The sequence below is a fragment of the Tachyglossus aculeatus genome, chromosome 3, assembly GCF_015852505.1.
Source record: "Tachyglossus aculeatus isolate mTacAcu1 chromosome 3, mTacAcu1.pri, whole genome shotgun sequence".
Taxonomy (NCBI): Eukaryota; Metazoa; Chordata; class Mammalia; order Monotremata; family Tachyglossidae; genus Tachyglossus; species Tachyglossus aculeatus.
In genome coordinates this window covers 105261372-105282025 of record NC_052068.1, presented here as the reverse complement: position 1 = coordinate 105282025, position 20654 = coordinate 105261372, and the positions used below count along the sequence as shown (strand labels likewise).

The 20654-nt window shown below is 46.0% G+C and overlaps 1 protein-coding gene across 1 annotated transcript; it reads right to left on the bottom strand.

Annotated features, from left to right (window-relative positions):
• Window positions 1-5230: 5230 nt before the first annotated feature.
• On the bottom strand, window positions 5231-6157 carry LOC119925350 (olfactory receptor 502-like). The gene has a single exon (XM_038743438.1). The coding sequence runs from the start codon at window positions 6155-6157 to the stop codon at window positions 5231-5233; it is 927 nt and encodes a 308-aa protein (XP_038599366.1).
• Between the last annotated feature and the right edge of the window lie 14497 nt (window positions 6158-20654).

The following is a 20654-nucleotide window of genomic DNA, read 5'->3' as shown; positions in this document are numbered from 1 at the left end:
CAGGCAAGTCACTTCAGTTCTCTGAGCCTCAGTTACCTTATCTGTAAAATGGGGTTTGAGACTGTTAGCCCCACTTGGGACAGGGACTGTGTCCAACTCAATTTCCTTAGTACAGTGCCAGGCACCTAGTAAGCATTTAACGAATACCATAATGATAATTATTATTACTGTTATTTAACAAGCAACCCAAGGGACTGAGGGACACAGTTGCTGCCCCACCTGGGGCTCATAGTCTTCATCCCCATTTTACAGATGAAGAAACTGAGGCACAGAGAGGTGAAGTGATTTGCCCAAAGTGGTACAGCAGACAAGTGACAGAGCTGGAAATAGAACCCAGATTCTTCTGACTCCCAGCTACATGCTCTATCCACTACACCATGCTGCTTCATATGTAAACCAAGCACTCATTATTTCATTTCTAGGTTTATGCAGTGAATCAATCTCCTGTATGTAGAGCATTATAGTTAAGACTTGGGAGAGAACAACAGAAGTAGTAGTAGAAATAATCCCTGCCCTTGAGGAGCTTACTGTTTACATCTGCCACACAAAGCTGTAAAGGTAGATGGTTGAGAATGGAGGGAAGAGGAGAAATGGAGAGCAATGAATGTGAAACAAGAATTGTGGTGGAGCTTCCCCAAACCTGTTGGGCTTGAGGGAGTTTACAGAATGATGTTTTCAGGATCTTCCCTTTAGAATTTAGTGCCTACTGAGGAACCAAAAAAATTGCTTGAAAATCTGTGACATTATCGTATCTTTCAGAATAAATAATAATAGCAGTTAGTTTAGCATGGAGGAGAAATAGATATGATCAAAGAAGGTCAATTGAGTAAGTTCAATAATTGTCAGATTTGAGGAGGGAGGGCATTGCAGGCCAGAGGTAGGACTTGGGCCAGGGACTGGTGGCGAGACAGGTGAGACTGAGGTACCGTGAGAAGGTCAGCACAAGAGGAGTGAAGTTTGTGGGCTGGGTTATAGAAGGAGAGAAGTGAGGTGAGGTAGGAGGGACCAAGGTGATGGAGTGGACACCTGTCCACTGTGTGGCCTTAACTTCACCCATGACAACTTCCCCAACTATAAAGTGGGGATAATAATATCTGAACCTTACCTCACAGTGATGTTGTGGGTAGCAAATTAAAATAACTAATGTAAGGTGCTTTAGCAATTAAAGAACATAATATATTATTTATTTTAATGTCTCTCCCCCTCTAGGCTGTAAGCTCATTATAGGTAGGGAAGGTTTCTGCTAATTTTGTTGTATTGTACTCTCATTGTACTCTCCCAAGCATTTAAAACAGTACTCTGCATACAGTAAGCTCTCAATAAATACCATTGGCCGAATGATTGACTGCAGAAGCTTGTACCTGTACCCAGTTGCAATGCATAGCTTTGCAGAATTCCAAAGGTAAGAAATTATTTTCCTCTCCTGAAATGAGATCTTTGCCATGACAGACAATAAATAAGACGTGACAGAAAGATGAATGGGCATGGCTGTGCAGGGTTATGAGCTGAGCCTAACTGTAGAATAGGAGCAAGGAACAATCCTTGCAAGGTCACCTGGAGCTTGGACTCTTTTGAGAATAATGTCAGTCACACAAACTCTGTTTTAATTAGCCATCAATTTAATTTTTCTCAGAAATGAGGAAAAGTGAAACACTCACTCTATTGAATAATTATGACTCTACAGTCAGTAACGCCAGTTCCAGAAATGAAGAACACACGATGAGATGAAAGAAATGTGATATAAAGCAACCACAAAAACTGAGAATGCTGAATAAAATACAAAAAATAAGAAATAGAAGCTAAAAAAGTCTATGCTGTAGTTGTAAGTAAGGGTTAAATGGGCATCGCCTTGTCATGTTTTTGTTATGTACCACATAGTTTCAGATTCTCTTCTACTTAGAATAGATATCCTTTGATATTTTCACTCAATTATTGCCTTTATGCTTTTAGAATCTCCACTTTATTCAGTGTGGTGTTTCAACGCCATTCAGTTGTCTTTTCAAATACAGAAAAGATCCATTCCTCTCAGATTTTGGTCCCTTTACATCAAATAATTTTTAAAACAAGAAATATTTCATTTTAAAGTAAAAATGTGACAGACTTAAAAAATATATATTCAAAATAAATTTTGGGTCACACAGTAAGCATCTCATACATTAGTGTATAATGAAATGCAACTATGGAATAAATGAGAAAAATATGAAATTGTTAGGGGTGTTGTATAGGAGGCAATGTCCCAGAAATTTGATGAAAAATTGTAAATCCTGAAGGTTTCAAGAATTATTACACAGTCTATAACATTGATTCAGCATCTGGGAAACTACAATGGAATTTGTAGACATGATTCCTGTCTTCAGAGAGCTTACACTCTAACAGAGGAGATGGACAATAAATTATAGCTAGGAGGAGGTAATAGTGTATTAAGTTATGTAGGCAAATGCTCTGGTGGGTGAAGGTTGGGGTGAGTGTGAGTACCCAGCGCTTAGGTGGCATGGACATGCCAAAGTGCAAGTTGGTTTGTTTCTTGTGGTATTTGTTAAACTGGCACTATGTGCCAGGCACTATACTAAGCACTGGAGGAGATACAAGAAAACCAGATTGCACAAAGTCCATGTCCCACAGGAGGCTCACAGTCTTAATCTTCATTTTACAGATGAGGTAACTGAGGAGTAGAGAAGTTAAATGATTTGCCCAAGGTCACGCAGAACTGGAAATAGAATCCTAGGCCTCTGTCTCCCAGGCTCATGTTCTTTCCATTAGGGCACATAGATTCTTAACTTGGGGGCATATAGAGTGTGGATAATGAGAAAATAATCATGGAAGGCTTCCTGGAAGTGATTTGACTTTAGAAAAGATTTGAAGATGGAGCAAAACCATTTTTTATGGGTAAAATTTCATATATCCCTTTTTAATGATTTTAAGTGCTTACTATGTGTCCAATACTGTTCTACGTGCTAGGGTAGATCCAGGTTTATCAGGGTGGACATAATCCTTCTCCCACATGGGGCTCACAGTTCTAGTTGGAGGGAGGACCATTTAATCGAAATTTTACAGATGAAGTAACTGAGGCACAGAGAAGCAAAGTGGCTTGCCCCAAATCACAGCAAGCAATTACCAGAGCCATGATTAGGATCCAAAGCCTATGATTGACTCCCAGGCCCATGCTCTTTCCACTAGGCTAGGCTACTTTTCTCTACCTCCCCTGTTCCAACTCTCCTTTTCCTGCCCTCCTCTCTGTTCCTCCCCCTCTTTCTTTTTTTTCTTGAGAGCCCTTTTCATAGTTCTTACTCTCAGCTCAATGTCAAATCATTTACCCTCAAAGAAACGTTGCACTTCCCAAGCGCTTAGTACAGTGCTCTTCACACAGTAAGTGCTCAATAAATATGATTGAATGAATGAATGAATTCCCTCGATATATGAAAAATTGGCTCACCAACCCCTTTAGTGCCTCCTTCATTTATCAATTTCTTGATCCTGAATATTTATTCATTCATTCAATTGTCTTTTTTGAGTGCTTACTACGTGCAAAGCACTGTACTAAGCGCTTAGGTGAGTACAATACAACAATAAACAGACACATTCCCTGCCCACAACAAGCTTACAGTCTAGAGGCAAGGAGACAGATATGAATATAAATAAATAAAATTACAGATATGTACATAAGTGGCGTGGGGCTGGGAAGGGGGAAGAGCAAATAGAACTAGTCACGGCGACTCGGAAGGGAGTGGGAGATGAGGTAAGGTGGGGCTGAGTCTGGGAAGGCCTCTTGGAGGAGATGTGCTTTCAATAAGGCTTTGAAGGCACAGAAAGTAATTTTCTGTTGGATTTGGAGAGGAATGACATTCCAGACCAGAGGCAGGACATGGGCTAAGGGTCGGTGGTGAAATAGGCTTGATCGTGTCACATTGAAAAGGTTAGCACTGGAGGAGCTAAGTCTGCGGGCTGGGTTGTAGAAGGAGAGAGGCAAGGTAAAGTAGGAGAGGGCAAGGTGGTGAGGTGCTTTAAAGCCAATGGTGATAAGTTTTTGTGTGATGTGGAGGTGGTTGGGCAACAACTGGAGTTTTCTGAGGAGGGGAATGATGTGTACTAAACTTTTTTGTATAAAAATGATCCGGGCAGCAGAGTGAAACATGGACTGGAGTGGGGCGAGACAGGAGGCTGGGAGTTTAGCAAGGAGGCTGATGCAGTAATCCAGGCAGGGATAGGATAAGTGTATTAAGGTTTTGTATTCAGAGCATTTCTAGAAAGAATAGATGACAAAGATTATATGGAAGAGTTTAGGCAACTATGACCAAGTGATAATTTCAATAGATTTTCAAAATGGAAATTTGATGCCTAATATAAGAAATAAAAGGTTTTTATTCACAAGTCTTAAAAATCAAATTCTCATTCTGAAGACATTTATAGTGCTCCTAGAATTAAAAAAAATATGATTTTAAAAGAAGTCAATCAATCAGTCAATCAATCGTATTTATTGAGTGCTTACTGTGTGCAGAGCACTGTACTAAGCTCTTGGGAAGTACAAGTTGGCAACATATAGAGACAGTCCCTACCCAACAGTGGGCTCACAGTCTAAAAGGGGGAGACAGAGAACAAAATAAAATATACTAACAAAATAAAATAAATAGAATAGATATGGACAAATAAAATAAATACATAAATAAATAGAGTAATAAATACGTACAAACATATGTACATATATACAGGTGCTGTGGGGAAGGGAAGCAGGTAAGGTGGGGGGATGGAGAGGGGGACGAGGGGGAGAAGAAGGAAGGGGCTCAGTCTGGGAAGGCCTCCTGGAGGAGGTGAGCTCTCAGTAGGGCCTTGAAGGGAGGAAGAGAGGTAGCTTGGTGGATGGGCAGAGGGAGGGCATTCCAGGCCCGGGGGATGACCCCCGTGGGCCGGGGGTCGATGGCAGGACAGGTGAGAACGAGGTACGGTGAGGAGATTAGCAGCAGAGGAGCGGAGGGCGCAGGGCGGGCTGTAAAAGGAGAGAAGGGAGGTGAGGTAGGAGGGGGCGAGGTGATGGAGAGCCTTGAAGCCCAAGGTTTCAAGTCAAGTCAAGTCAAGTCAAAAAGGATTTTAAAGGGAAATTGGAATTTACCACTTTTACAAACACACACACACACACACATTTATATATTTCATAGTGTTGCTAATGCATCTGGGCTAATGATTTTCATCCCAGGAGGAAAATAATGTCCTTCAAACAATACTTTTTCTCATAATATCAGGAAAGACTTCCCTTAGCAACCATTCTTCTGAGAGTATCCATAATTTCCTTGTTCCTCAGGCTATAAATCAGAAGGTTCAACATGGGGATCACCACCACGTGGAACACGGACACCACTTTGTTCTGATCCATCGAGTAGTTGGAACTGGGACTGACATAGATAAATATGACAGTCCCAAAGTACGGCATTATGGTCAAAAGATGAGAGGAGCAGGTTAAACGGATTTGTATCTTCCCTCCATAGTGTGGATGCTCAGAATGGCAGAGGTAGAGATAAGAGATGACTATAATCACAGTTCTGATGGTCACCATGGCCCCTGAAGAGATCGATGGGAAGATCTTAGCTAGATGGGTGTCAGAACAAGAAAGCTTCAAGAGGGCAGAAGAGTCACAACAGAAATAATTGATTTCATTCGGGCCACAGAACCGTAAGCAAACAACCCAGTTGGTATACATCAGAGCGTTTGTGATACTTGTTAGGTAGGAAAGAACTACCAAGCCCACGCATTTCTTTTCGGACATGATGGCCATATAGATCAGTGGTTTGCAGATCACAGCATACCGATCATACGCCATTACTGCCAGCAGGAAACACTCTGAGCCTCCAAAAGTAGCCCCAGTGAAGAGCTGCGCTGCATAGGCTGGTAAAGAAATGGTTTTCTTCTCAGCCAAGAGATTTACCAGCATCTTGGGTGTCACCGAATAGGAAAAGCCTGTGTCAGAGAGAGATAAATGACTAAGAAATAAGTACTTTGGTTTGTGGAGCTGAGAGTTGATCTTCATTAGCGTTGTGACAGTTAAATTCCCCAATAGACTAAAAGAGTAGATCATTAGGAATACCACAGAGAGGGCAGTCTGAACCTCGGGATCATCTGTTAATACAAGAAGAACAAATTCAGTCACCCTTGACTGATTTCCTTTCATAATCTATTTACTGCCCAATATCTGTGGAGAAAAAACAAAGAGGCCAAAGGTACAATTGTTAGAATTTCCCCATCCAAAAGACTGGGTTTCCAGAATTTGGAAGAATACACAAAAGACCAAAAAAAAAAAAAAAAAAAAACCTGAGAGAGAATGCTTTGGTTTTCTCTTGTTAAATAAAAATCAAATATACGGGTTCTAGTCCCAGCTCTGCCACTTCTCTGCTGTGTGACCTTGGGTAAGTCACTTTACTTCTCTGTGTCTTAGTTCCCTCATCTGTAAAATGAAGATTGAGACTGTGATCCCCACATGGGACAGGGACTGTGTCCAACTCGATTTGCTTGTATCCACTCCTGTGCTTAGTACAAGCCTGGCACATGGCACTTAACTAATATAATAATTATTATAATTATCATTGTTAATAAATATAGTCTATGTCCTTGGAACAGGAGAAATCCCTGTCAGGTATTTGGCACCCATGAATAGAAAAAGCTGGTTTTGGTGGTTTCATTTCTATAAAGGCTACTAAGGTAGAGATGAGTTATTAGGCCTTCAGCCAACTCTGGCTCTGACTGCAAGTTTTGTGTCTAAGCTGATCAGGGATCCTGACTTCCTTATCCTTGTCCCTGTAGAAACTCCTTTGGTTTTTCCTATTCTTATCCATTGATTCTCTCTCTTCTGTAGAAAATGAGCCCTGGGTGGACTGGCCCCTTGTCTAATCTGATTGTCCAGACTCTGCCCCAATGCTTAGCAAAGTGACTGGCACATAGTAAGCACAGAGAGGTGGCATGGCTTAGGGGAGAGAGCCAGGGCCAGAGAATCAGAAGGTCTTGGGTTCTATCCCTGCTCCATCACTTGTCTGCTGTGTGACCTTAGGCAAGTCACTTCACTTCTCTGGGCCTCAGTTCCCTCATCTGTAAAATGGGGATTAAGACTGTGAGTTCTACGTGGGGCAGGGACTTTGTCCAATCCAATTTGCTTGATTCCACCCCAGTGCTTAGTACAGTTCCTGGTACAGTTCTGTCACCAAAACCTGCCGGTCTCAGCTCCGCAACATTGCCAAGATCCGCCCTTTCCTCTCCATCCATACCGCTACCCTGCTCATTCAAGCTCTCATCCTATCCCGTCTGGACTATTGCATCGGCCTTCTCTCTGATCTCCCATCCTCGTGTCTCTCTCCACTTCAATCCATACTTCATGCTGCTGCCCGGATTATCTTTGTCCAGAAATGCTATGGGCATATTACTCCCCTCCTCAAAAATCTCCAGTGGCTACCAATCAATCTGTGCATCAGGCAGAAACTCCTCACCCTGGGCTTCAGGGCTCTCCATCACCTCGCCCCCTCCTACCTCACCTCCCTTCTCTCCTTCTACAGCCCAGCCTGCACCCTCCGCTCCTCCGCCGCTAATCTCCTCACCATACCTCGTTCTCGCCTGTCCCGCCATCGACCCCCAGCCCACGTCATCCCCCGGGCCTGGAATGCCCTCCCTCTGCCCATCTGCCAAGCTAGCTCTCTTCCTCCCTTCAAGGCCCTGCTGAGAGCTCACCTCCTCCAGGAGGCATTCCCAGAATGAGCCCCTTCCTTCCTCTCCCCCTCATCACCCTCTCCATCCCCCCATCTTACCTCCTTCCCTTCCCCACAGCACCTGTATATATGTTTGTACATATTTATTACTCTATTCATTTATTTACTTATTTATTCATTTTACCTGTACATATCTATTCTATTTATTTTATTTTGTTAGTATGTTTGGTTTTGTTCTCTGTCTCCCCCTTTTAGACTGTGAGCCCACTGTTTGGTAGGGACTGTCTCTATATGTTGCCAATTTGTACTTCCCAAGCGCTTAGTACAGTGCTCTACACAGAGTAAGCGCTCAATAAATACGATTGATGATGATGATGATGGTACATAGTAAGCGCTTAACAAATACCATGAATCTTTCTAAGCACTTAATAATAATAATATGATAATAATGTCATTTATTAAGCGCTTACTAGGTGCAAAGTACTGTTCTAAGCCCTGGGGAATTTACAAAGTGATCAGGTTGTCCCACGGGGCAGGGGGGGTGGCTCACAGTCTTAATCCCCATTTTACAGATGAGGTAACTGAGGCACAGAGAAGTTAAGTGACTTGCCCAAAGTCACACAGCTGAGAATTGGTGGGGCCAGGATTTGAACCCATGACTTAATAAATTTGGCAAGTATTATTTTTATTATAATTAATCAGTCAATCAATTATCTTTATTGAGTGTTTATTTTGGGCAGAGCACTATACTAAGGCACTTGGGAGAGTACAATACAACAGAGTTGGTAGACACGTTCCCTACCCACAGAGAAACAGCATGGCTTAGTGGAGAGAGCATGGACCTAGGAGTCAGAGGATATGGGTTCTAATCCCACTCCACCACTTTTCTGCTGTTTGACCTTGGGCAAGCCACTTAGCTTCTCTGTGCCTCAGTTACCTCATCTGTAAAATGAGCCCCAAGTGGAATAACCTGATTACTGGTGCTTGGAACAGTGCTTGGCACATAGTAATTGCTTAACAAATGCCATCATCATCATTATTATTATTATTATTATTATTATTAACTAAGTCCCACTTAGACTGTGAGTCCCATGTGGACAGGGACTATGTCCTACATAATTAACTTGTATCTACCCCAGATCTTATAACAGTGTTAAAACACATATTAAGAGCTTACCAAAGGCCCATAAAACAGAGTTTACAATCTAAAGAAATTCCAATCTCATCCTGAATGAGGCTATCAATTTGAGTATTCCCAGAATGAACTGCACGTCAGATTTCTGATGAAAGTGTGAATTGGCTCCAACACCATAACCATAACAAGTTCACATATCAATACTACGTGCTACCCAATATTCTGGTGCACTTCCCCACATCAGCTGGAGAAATCTGTGAACATCCTCAGTCTTAATTTAATACAAAGTCTCTATCTTCCTAGCAGATAGCAAGAGTGCTCTAGTACAAAGTCCTGAATCATTTTAATTTGGTCTATGGTAGGATATTTTATTTAAATATTGCAAAATGCAGCTATCTAGATGATTAATATTACCTGATGAAATAGAAGTATGTGTTTTGAGCAGAAAGAGGTACATCTCTACAACAGTGTTCTGTTTATATTGGTTGAGACACAGTCAGGTTCTTGATCCCTGATGTACAGGCAATTCCCAATCCAGGGTAGAAATAAATTGTGAATACAAGGCCCATTATGATCTCTAGCATCAGGGATTTATCCCTCCCTTCAGTCTAAGGAATCTACAGGTTCTCCAGAGTCCTGGGTGTTATGATAGAATTTGCCTAGAAACGAGATGTGAGCCCACTGTTGGGTAGGGACCGTCTCTATATGTTGCCAACTTGTACTTCCCAAGTGCTTAATACAGTGCTCTGCACACAGTAAGCGCTCAATAAATGCGATTGAATGAATGAATGAATGGGATGCTCTCTAGATTGCATCTATGGCTTGATAGAGCATGGGCCTGGGAGTCAGAAGGGCTTGGGTTTTAATCCTGGTTATGCCACATGTTCATTATGTGACCTGGGGCAAGTCACATCTCTGTGCCTCAGTTACCTCATCTGTAAAGTGGGGACTGAGAACGTGAGCCCCATGTGGGACAGGGATTGTGTCAAACCTGATTCGCTTGCATCCATCCCAGAGCTTAGTACAGTGCCCAGTAAATAGTAAGCTCTTAACAAATACAACAAGAATCATTATTTTTATTATTATTATTAACATTTCAATGATCTGATATTATCACTGTGTATGAAGAGCACCATATTGCTCATTTGGGATTTATGTGTATTCATCATCCCTGTTACACTGTAACTTTCTTGAGGGCATGGATCTTTCACTTCTCTTGTATTTTTCCATTAATTATGTGTGGTATTTGCTAAGAACATACACCATATTAAGTACTTTTCATGCATTCATTCAATTGTATTTATTGAGTGCTTACTGTGTGCAGAGCACTATACTAAGCGCTTGGGAAATATAAGTTGGTAACATATAGAGATGGTCCCTACCCAACAGCGGGCTCACAGTCTAGAAGGGGGAGACAGGCAACAAACAAAACATTAATTAACAAAATAAAATAAATAGAATAAATATGTACAAGTAAAATAAATAGAATAATAACTATGTACAAACATATATACATATATACAGGTGCTGTGGGGAGGGTAAGGAGGTAAGGTGGGGGATGGGGAGGGGAAGGAGGGGGAGAGGAAGGAGGGGGCTCAGTCTGGGAAGGCCTCCTGGAGGAGGTGAGCTCTCAGTAGGGCTTTGAACATACGATGGCACTAAAGCAGGTGATGACATCATCGAGAGACGTTAGCAATTAACATGGGAATGATAAAATAAGCAGAAGATGACGTCGCAGAGAGCAGTTAACAATTAACATGCAGAAGTGACCATGAATTGTCCATAGGTCAGTCAAATCAGGTCAAAGAGGTTAATGGCAAGTAGATTCTCGGGGCTCTTAGGAAACTTGTCTCAGAGGTGGAGGACGATGGGGTTCTATGGATGCTAGCTCTGGAGTAGGGTGGAACGCTCTGGAGTAGGGTGGAACTGTTAAGGGGGTTCAGGGAGCAGAATTGCCTGGGGAGAGGAGTGAACAGCCAAATAGCATGGGAGGGCTGGGTAGGTTCGAATGAGGTTATCCTTAAAGTACCTTGGTGATAACAAGGCCTTTTTCCCGGGTGAGGGGAGGTTGTAGGGGTGAGGGGGGAATCAGTCAGGTCCGGACCGGGAAAGGGGGCACTGGGGGGCTCTTCAAGGATAGTCGCTTAAGCGGTGGGGAGCGGTGGAAGCAGCGGGAAACAAAGTCCCGCGATCCCAGTTGGCTACTTGGACAGAGTGGAGGTGGCTTCTAGGGGTGAGTGTAGCGATGATGGTGGGGTGGGGGCCCAGCCCAAGGGCCTCGGCGTGGTCGGGCGGGGATGCAGATGCACGGGAGGGGGGCCGCCAGGAGCCCGGCCGCGGGGCATAAGCACCCTATAGCGGGCTGCTGGGGGACGGACAGACGGAGGGAGGGAGGATGGGGAAGCCCCGGCCCCCGCGGCGGCAACCGGCGGACAGGATCCTTCCGGGAACAACGGGGCCACGTGGTGTGATGGCGGGCGGTCCTTTCGGGAGCGGAGTCTCGGGCTTCTATGGTGGCGCTCTGCGGAGAGGATTCTTCCGGGAGCAGCAAGGCCGCTGGGTGTGATGGCGGGTGGGCCTTTCGGGAACGGAGTCCCGCGCGTCAATGGCGGCGCTCTGAGGAGAGGAGCCTTCCGGAGCAGGACCACTTGGTGTGATGGCGGGCGGGTCTCTAGGGAGCGGAGTCCCGGACGTCTATAGCGGCGCTCTGAAGAGAGGATCCTCAGTACTTGATTAGGCATTAGGTAGATACGAATTAATTGGGTCCTTCCAAGTATCTTTATATGCCCTGCTTATATGGAAACACAGAAAATTCTGTTATTAATGATGACTTAAATTTCCTGGATTGTTTCAGCAAGGAGCTGGGGTAGCCATGTTTTATTACAAATTAGTCCAGGCATGAAAATAAGTGGTGTTCCATGAGCACATCTTAGAAAAATCATGGTCCAGAGTCAATCAAAGAGAAGTAGTGTGGCCTGGTGGATAGACCACAGACCTGGGAGTCAGAAGGACGTGGACTTTAATCCCAGCTCTGCCACTGGTCTGCTGTATGACATCAGGCAAGGCACTTAACTTCTCTGTGCCTCAGTTCTCATCTGTAAAATGGGGATTAAGATTGTGAGCCCCATGTGAGACAGGGACTGTGTCCAACCCAATTTGCTTGTAGCCACCCCAAACACTTAGAACGGTGCCTAGTAAGGACTTAACACATACCACAATTATATTATTCATTCATGTATTCATTCATACATTGGTATTTTGATATTTATTGAATACTTACTTATGAAGAGCACTGACTAAGCACTTGAAAGAGTTGATAGACATGATCCCTGCCTTTGTGGAGTTTACAGACTAGGGGGTAAACGGTCTCAGAAAGAGGTCTACAAGAACTGTAATAGACCAGGAGTGGCCAAACAGCTACATGGTTGCTGTCTTGCATGTTCGCTTTTGCTTTATTATTTATTTTGCTGTCCATGAGCTCGGACCCAGGTAGGGGACAGTGCTTGGTGCTGCCCACAGCCCCTTCCCTGGATATCTCTTATTTGCCACTTGTTGCCACCCCTAGCTGCTCCTGAAATGCCAGCTGGCTGTTCTGGCTAAAGGAATTTTTTAAAACCTGCATCTCTAGGGGATATACATAGAGAGAAGCAGCGTGATGTAGTGGATAGAACATGGACCTGGGAGTCTGAGGGTCATGGGTTCTAATCCTGGCTCTGCCACATGTCTGCTGTGTGACCTTGGGCAAGTCACTTCACTTCTCTGAGCCTCAGGTACCTCATCTGTCAAATGGGGACTAAGAGTGTGAGCCCTATGTGGGACAGGGACTGTGTCCAACCTGCCCACCTTGTATCCACCCCAGTGCTTAGACTGATAGATTGATTGATTGAGGATGTTATTCCTCATGCCACTAGAGGAGCCAACAAGAAAACATAAGATTAAATTACACTTGAAGATGACTTCCTTTATTAAAATGTGATTAAATATTATTTTTAAATTCCTAAAACACAAATAACCAAGTCCTCTATTCCTATTATAAGTTCTCAAACTCCTAATTCAGCATACTGCACACTCTGGATGGAGTCTCCTAGAGAGAATAATGGATAATCCTCACATAGGAAGTGCTCAGTAAATTCATTCATTCATTCATTCAATCGTATTTATTGAGCGCTTACTGTGTGCAGAGCACTGTACTAAGCGCTTGGGAAGTACAAGTTGGCAACATATAGAGACAGTCCCTACCCAACAAAGGGCTCACAGTCTAGAAGGGGAAGACAGACAACAAAAGAAAACATGTGAACAGGTGTCAAGTCATCAGAATAAATGGAAGTAAAGCTAGATGCACATCATTGACTAAATAAATGGAATAGTAAATATGTACAAGTAAAATAAATAGAGTAATAAATCTGTACAAACATATGTACAGGTGCTGTAGGGAGGGGAAGGAGGTAGGGCGGGGGGGATGGTGAGGGGGAAAGGAAAAAGGGGGCTCAGTCTGGGAAAGCCTCCTGGAGGAGGTGAGCTCTCAGTAGGGGTTTGAAGGGAGGAAGAGAGCTAGCTTGGCGGATGTGTGGAGGGAGGGCATTCCAGGCCAGGGGGAGGACATGGGCCGGGAGTCGACAGCGGGACAGGTGAGAACGTGGCACAGTGAGGAGTTTAGCGGCATAGGATGGGCTGTAGGAGAGAAGGGAGGTGAGGTAGAAGAGGGCGGGGTAATGGAGAGCTATGAAACCGAGAGTGAGGAGTTTTTGCTTGATGCGTAGGTTGACTGGTAGTCACTGTAGATTTTTGAGGAGGGCAGTAACATGCCCAGAGCGTTTCTGCACAAAGATGATCCGGGCAGAAGCGTGAAGTATAGACTGAAGTGGGGAGAGACAGGAGGATGGGAGATCAGAGAGGAGGCTGATGCAGTAATCCAGTCGGGATAGGATGAGAGCTTGAACGAGCAAGGTAGCGGTTTGGATGGAGAGGAAAGGGCGGATATTGGCGATGTTGTGGAGGTGAGACCCACAGGTTTCGGTGATGGATTGGATGTGGGGGGTGACCGAGAGGGCAGAGTCGAGGATGACACCGCGGTTGAAGGCTTGTGAGACGGGAAGGATGGTAGTGGCATCTACAGTGACAGAAAAGTCAGGGAGATGGCAGGGTTTGGGATGGAAGATAAGGAGTTCAGTCTTGGACATATTGAGTTTTAGATGGCGGGCAGACATCCAGATGGAGATGTCCTGAAGGCAGGAGGAGACCCGAGCCTGAAGGGAGGGAGAGAGAGCAGGGGCAGAGATGCAGATTTGGGTGTCATCAGCGTAGAGATGATAGTTGAAGCCATGGAAGCGAATGAGTTCACCAAGGATGTGAGTGTAGATAGAGAACAGAAGGAGACGAAGAACTGACCCTTGAGGAGCCCCTAGAGTAAGGGGATGGGAAGCCCGCAAAGGAGACTAATAATGAATGGCCGGAGAGATAAGAGGAGAACCAGGAGAGGATAGAGTCTGTGAAGCCAAGGTTGGATAGCGTGTTGAGGAGAAGGGGGTGGTCCACAGTGTCGAAGGCAGCTGAGAGGTCGAGGAGGATTAGGATAGAGTAGGAGCCGTTTGATTTGGCAACAAGGAGGTCATTGGTGACCTTTGAGAGGGCAGTTTCGGTGGAATGTAGGGGACGGAAGCCAGATTGGAAGGGGTCTAGAAGAGAGTGGGTATTGAGGAATTCGAGGCAGGGGGTGTAGATGACTCGTTCAAGGAGTTTGGAAAGGAATCGTAGGAGGGAGATAGGATGATAACTAGAAGAGGAGATGGGGTCGAGAGAGTGTTTTTTTAGGATGGGGGAGACATGGGCAAGTTTGAAGGCAGCTGGGAAGGAAGCAGTGGAGAGTGAGCGGTTGAAGATGGAATTTAAGGAAAGGAGGAGGGAATGGGCGAGAAATTTCATAAGGTGAGAGGGAATGGGGTCAGAAGCGCAGGTGGCTGGAGTAGCACTTTAGAGGAGGGAGGAGATCTCATCTGAGGATACTGCTGGGAAGGATGGGAGAGTAGCAGAGAGGGTTGAGATCAGGGCGGCTGGAGAAGGGGGAGGAGTGACTTTGGAGAGCTCAGACCTGATGGAGTTAATTTTACTAATGAAGTAGGTGGCCAGATCTTTGGGGGTGAGGGATGGAGGAGTGGGAGGAACAGGGAGCATGAGAACGGAGTTAAATGTACGGAAGAGCTGATGGGCATGACTGGCATGGGTGTCAATAAGGGAGGAGAAATAGTTTTGTCTGGCAGAGGAGAGGGCAGAGTTAAGGCAGGAAAGGATAAACTTGAAGTCAACAAGGTCGGTTTGGTGTTTAGATTTTCACCAGCAGCGTTCAGCAGTGGCAATGATCCAGGGCTGTGAGGTAGTGGTACAAGAGCGGTGAAGGGAAAGGGGAGCAAGCGAGTTGAGCTGAGAGAGGGTGGAGTTGAGAGCAATAATCTGATCATCAAGACTGGGTAGAGAGGAAAGGGAGGCTAGTTGGGGTGTGAGACCCTCCTACCATTCCTTTCCAAACTCCTTGAACGAGTTGTCTACATGCACTGCCTCGAATTCCTCAACACCAACTCTCTCCTCGACCCCCTCCAGTCTGGCTTCCATCCCCTACATTCCACAGAAACTGCCCTCTCAAAGGTCACCCATGACCTCCTGCTTGCCACATCCAACGGCTCATACTCTATCCTAATCCTCCTCGACCTCTCAGCTGCCTTCGACACTGTGGACCACCCCCTTCTCCTCAACACGCTATCCGACCTTGGCTTCACAGACTCCATCCTCTCCTAGTTCTCCTCTTATCTCTCCGGTCGTTCATTCTCAGTCTCTTTTGCAGGCTCCTCCTCCCTCTCCCATTCCCTTTCTTGTGGGGGTACCCCAAGGTTCAGTTCTTGGTCCCCTTCTGTTCTCGATCTACACTCACTCCCTTGGTGACCTCATTCACTCCCACGGCTTCAACTATCATCTCTACGTTGATGACACCCAAATCTACATCTCTGCCCCTGCTCTCTCCCCCTCCCTCCAGGCTCGCATCTCCTCCTGCCTTCAGGACATCTCCATCTGGATGTCTGCCCGCCACCTAAAACTCAACATGTCCAAGACTGAACTCCTTGTCTTCCCCCCCAAACCCTGCCCTCTCCCTGACTTTCCCATCACTGTTGACAGCATTACCATGCTTCCCGACTCACAAGCCCGCAACCTTGGTGTCATCCTCGACTCCGCTCTCTCATTCACCCCTCACATCCAAGCCATCACACCAAAACCTGCCGGTCTCAGCTCCGCAACATTGCCAAGATCCTTCCTTTCCTCTCCATCCAAACTGCCACCCTGCTCATTCAAGCTCTCATCCTATCCCGTCTGGACTACTACATCAGCCTCCTCTCTGATCTCCCATCCTCGTGTCTCTCCCCACTTCAATCCATACCTCATGCCACTGCCCGGATTGTCTATGTCCAGAAACGCTCTGGGCATGTTACTCCCCTCCTCAAAAATCTCCAGTGGCTACCATTCAATCTGCGCCTCAGGCAGGAACTCCTCACCCTCGGCTTCAAGGCTCTCCATCACCTCGCCCCCTCCAACCTCACCTCCCTTCTCTCCGTCTACAGCCCAGCTGACACCCTCTGCTCCTCTGCCGCTAATCTCCTCACCGTGCCTTGTTCTCACCTGTCCTGCCGTCGACCCCCGGCCCACATCATCCCCCTGGCCCGGAGTGCCCTCCCTCCCAACATCCGTCAAGCTAGCTCTCTTCCTCCCTTCAAGGTCCTACTGAGTGCTCACCTCCTCCAGGAGGCCTTCCCAGACTGAGCCCCCTCCTTCCTCTCCCCTTCGTCCCCCTCTTCATCACCGTCTTACCTCCTTCCCTTCCCCACAGCACTTGTATATACGTATATATGTTTGTACATATTTATTACTCTATTTGTTTATTTATTTATTTTACTTGTACATATCTATTCTATTTATTTTTTTTTGTTAATATGTTTTGTTTTGTTCTCTGTCTCCCCCTTCTAGACTGTGAGCCCACTGTTGGGTAGGGATTGTCTCTATATGTTGCCAACTTGTACTTCCCAAGCGCTTAGTACAGTGCTCTGAACACAGTAAGCACTCAATAAATACGATTGATTGATTGATTGAGATGCTCAGAAAGATGGATGCGGTCGAGAGAGCGAAGGTCTCTGTGAGGTAGTAATATAGATTTATAGGGGAAAGGAGTGTGAGTGAGGAGGTAGGTGAGAAAGTTATGATCAGAGAGAGGGATTTCAGAGCTGGTGAGGGTGGAGATAGTCCAGTGGTAGGAGATGATGAGGTCGAGGGTGTGACCACGTTGGTGACTGGGCGAGGTGGGGTGGAGCAGGAAGTTGGCAGCGTCAAGGAGAGATAGAAGGTGGGCGGCAGAGGAGTCACCAGGAACGTCCATGTGGATGTTGAAGACTCCAAGGATCAGAGTAGGCATGGAAAAGGAGAGAAGGAAGGTGAGAAAGGGGTCAAAATCGTTAAAGAAGTTGGAGGTGGTACCGGGGGGGTGGTAGATGATGGCTACAAGAATCTGGAGGGGGTAGAGGCAAATAATGTGGGCTTCAAAGGAGGGGAAGGAAAGGGGAGGGAGAGGAGGGATAATGCAAAAGCAACATTGGGGAGCGAGAAGGAAACAGACACCTCCTCCTTTTCCGGTGAGTCTGGGGAAGTGGGAGAAGAAGAGGCCTCCACTGGAGAGAGCAGCAGAAGAGACCGTGTTGTCCAGAGACAACCATGTTTCAGTTAGGGCAAGGAGGAGTAGAGAGCTGGAAAGGAATAGGTCCAGGATGAAAGGAAGCTTACCTATAAAGGAGCTAGGGTTCCAAAGGCCACACTTGGCAGCAGCTGTGGAGGGAGGGGAGGGAGGAGTAAGGGTGCGAGTGATGGGGAGGGTTTGGATTGGGATGAGTTGGCGGGGGCCTGGGCGGGGAGAGTGGGAAAAGGGGTGGCAACGAGAAACGAGAACTGGGATGGGGTGAGGGCGCAGAGGAGGGGAGGGAGGGGGCTGAGAGGGAGGAGCTGAAGGTTGGCACTGGTACAGAGGGATCCTGGGTAGGGAGTGAGGGGGAGGGGTGGGGGGGGGGAAGGGAGGGAAAGAGCTGGGTGGGAGAGGGGAAAGGGAAGGTGATGAATGAAAATGGCAGTTGGGAGCAGGGGAATTGATAGTTCATGGTGAGGTCAGCAAGGTAAATGACAGCACAGTGGGAGTTAACAATTAAAATGCAGTAGCAATAATGCAGTAGCAACAATATAAGTAGGTGATGACATCACAGACGTTAGTTAACAATTAACATGCTATGGCAATAATAAAATTAGCAGTTAATGATCTCACAGAGAGCAGATAACAATTGCTAGTGATGGCAAAAAATAAGGAGATGATGACATCACAGACAGCAGTTAACAAAATGCGATGGCAGTAAAATAAGCAGATGGTGATATCATCGAGAGATGTTAACAATTAGCATTCGATGGGAACAATAAAATAAGCAGTTGGTGTTGTTGGTGATGATGATAAAACATTTTAATAAGCTCCTGAGTGTTGTGTTGGGGATCTTTAATAAGGGAAAGACTAGGCCACTCTGGCTTCTATGATTCAGAGATACTTTCCTGCTTTGTCCCACCTCTCCATTTCCTATCAATCAACGTCTCTACTGCCCATGTATCCTTCCAATATAACCAGGTATGGGATTGGAGCTCTTTGCCATGTGTTGTGCTCCATTCCTTTGTCTTCAATTTTTCCAGTTGAATGGGTTTTCGCAGAAAATGGGGCATTTCAGTAATTCTCACGCCTTTACTGAGTGATAGCTCTATCTTCTCCTCCTCATCACTTCCCCTTGTCTTGTCTTATGTTGTTGATTTGTCTCCGACCCATTGCGACACCATGATTCATTCATTCATTCATTCAATCAATCAATTGTATTTATTGAGCACTTACTATGTGCAGAGCACTGTACTAAGCGCTTGGGAAGTACAAGTTGGCAACATATAGAAATGGTCCTTACCCAACAGAGGGCTCACAGTCTAGAAGGGGGAGACAGAGAACAAAACAAAACATAGTAACAAAATAAAATAAATAGAATATGTACAAATAAAATAAAGAAAGGAAGAAATATAGTAATAAATGCATACAAACATATATACATATATGCAGGTGCTGTGGGGAGGGGAAGGAGGTAAGGCAGGGGGGATGGAAAGGGGAAGGAGGGGGCGAGGAAGGAGGTGGCTCAGTCTGGGAAGGCCTTCTGGAGGAGGTGAGCTCTCAGTAGGGCCTTGAAGGGAGGAAGAGAGCTAGCTTGGGGGATGTGGGGAGGGAGGGCATTCCAGGCCAAGGGGATGACGTGGGCCGGGGGTCGTTGGCGGGACAGGCGAGAACGAGGCACGGCGATGAAATTAGAGGCAGAGGAGCGGAGGGTGAGGGCTGGGCTGTAGAAGGAGAGAAGGGAGGTGAGGTAGGAGGGGGCGAGGTGATGGGGAGCCTTGAAGCCGAGGGTGAGGAGATTCTGTCTGATGCGTAGGTTGATTGGTAGCCACTGGAGATTTTTGAGCAGAGGAGTAACATGCCCAGAGCATTTCTGGACAAAGACAATCTGGGCAGCGGCGTGAAGTATGGATAGGAGAGGGGAGAGACAGGAGGATGGGAGATCGGAGAGGAGGCTGATACAGTAATCCAGACGGGTTAGGATGAGAGCTTGAACGAGCAGGGTAGCGGTTTGGATGGAGAGAAAAGGGCGGATCTTGGCAGTGTTGCGGACATGAGACTAGCAGGTTTTGGTGATGGCTTGGATGTGAGGGGTGAACGAGAGAGTGGAGTCGAGGATGACACCCAGGTTGCGGGCCTGTGAGACGGGAAGGATGGGAGTGCCATCTAGAGTGATGGTAAAGTCAGGGAGAGGGCAGGGTTTGGGAGGGAAGACAAGGTGTTCAGTCTTGGACATGTTGAGTTTCAGGTGGCGGGCAGACATCCAGATGGAGATGTCCTGACGACAGAAGGAGATGCGAGCCTGGAAGGAGGGAGAGGGAGCAGGGGCAGAGATGTAAATTTGGGTGTCATCAGCGTCGAGATGATAGTTGAAGCCGTGGGAGCGAATGAGGTCACCAAGGGAGTGAGTGTAGATCAAGAACAGAAGGGGACAAAGAACTGAACCTTGAGGAACCCCTACAGTAAGGGGATGGGAGGGGGAGGAGGAGCCTGCAAAAGAGACTGAGAATGAACGACTGGAGAGTTAAGAGGAGAACCAGGAGAGGACAGAGTCTGTGAAGCCAAGGTTGGATAACATGTGGAGGAGAAGGGAGTGGTCCACAGTGTCGAAGGCAGCTGAGAGGTTGAGGAGGATTAGGATAGAGTATGAGCCGTTGGATTTGGTAATCCGGAGGTCATTGGTGACCTTTGAGAGGGCAGTTTCCGTGAAATTTAGGGGACAGAAGCCAGATTGGAGGGGGTCGAGGAGAGAGTTGGTGTTGAGGAATTCGAGACAGCGCGTGTAGACAACTCATTCAAGGAAGATAAGGAGTTTAGTCTTGGACATATTATCTCTCTAAGTAATGCAGAAAGGTCTTCATTTTGCAAGTTGGTTTCTCTCCTGGCTCTGTCTCTTGTCTGTTGGGTGACTTTGGGCAAATCACTCAACTTCTCTGTGCCTCATGTTTGTCATCTGTAAAACTGGGATTCAGTACCTATTCTTTCTCCTACATAGAATACAAGCCCCAAGTTGGACATGAACTTTTTTTTAAAGAAATATATTTGTTAAGTACTTACTATATACCAGACACTCTATTAAGAGCAGGAGTAGATACAAGGAAATTAAGTTGGACACAATCCATGTTCCACA

Bases quoted from the DNA above. Each gene is read 5' to 3' on its own strand.
- LOC119925350 (XM_038743438.1), bottom strand. From the start codon at position 6,157: ATGAAAGGAAATCAGTCAAGGGTGACTGAATTTGTTCTTCTTGTATTA.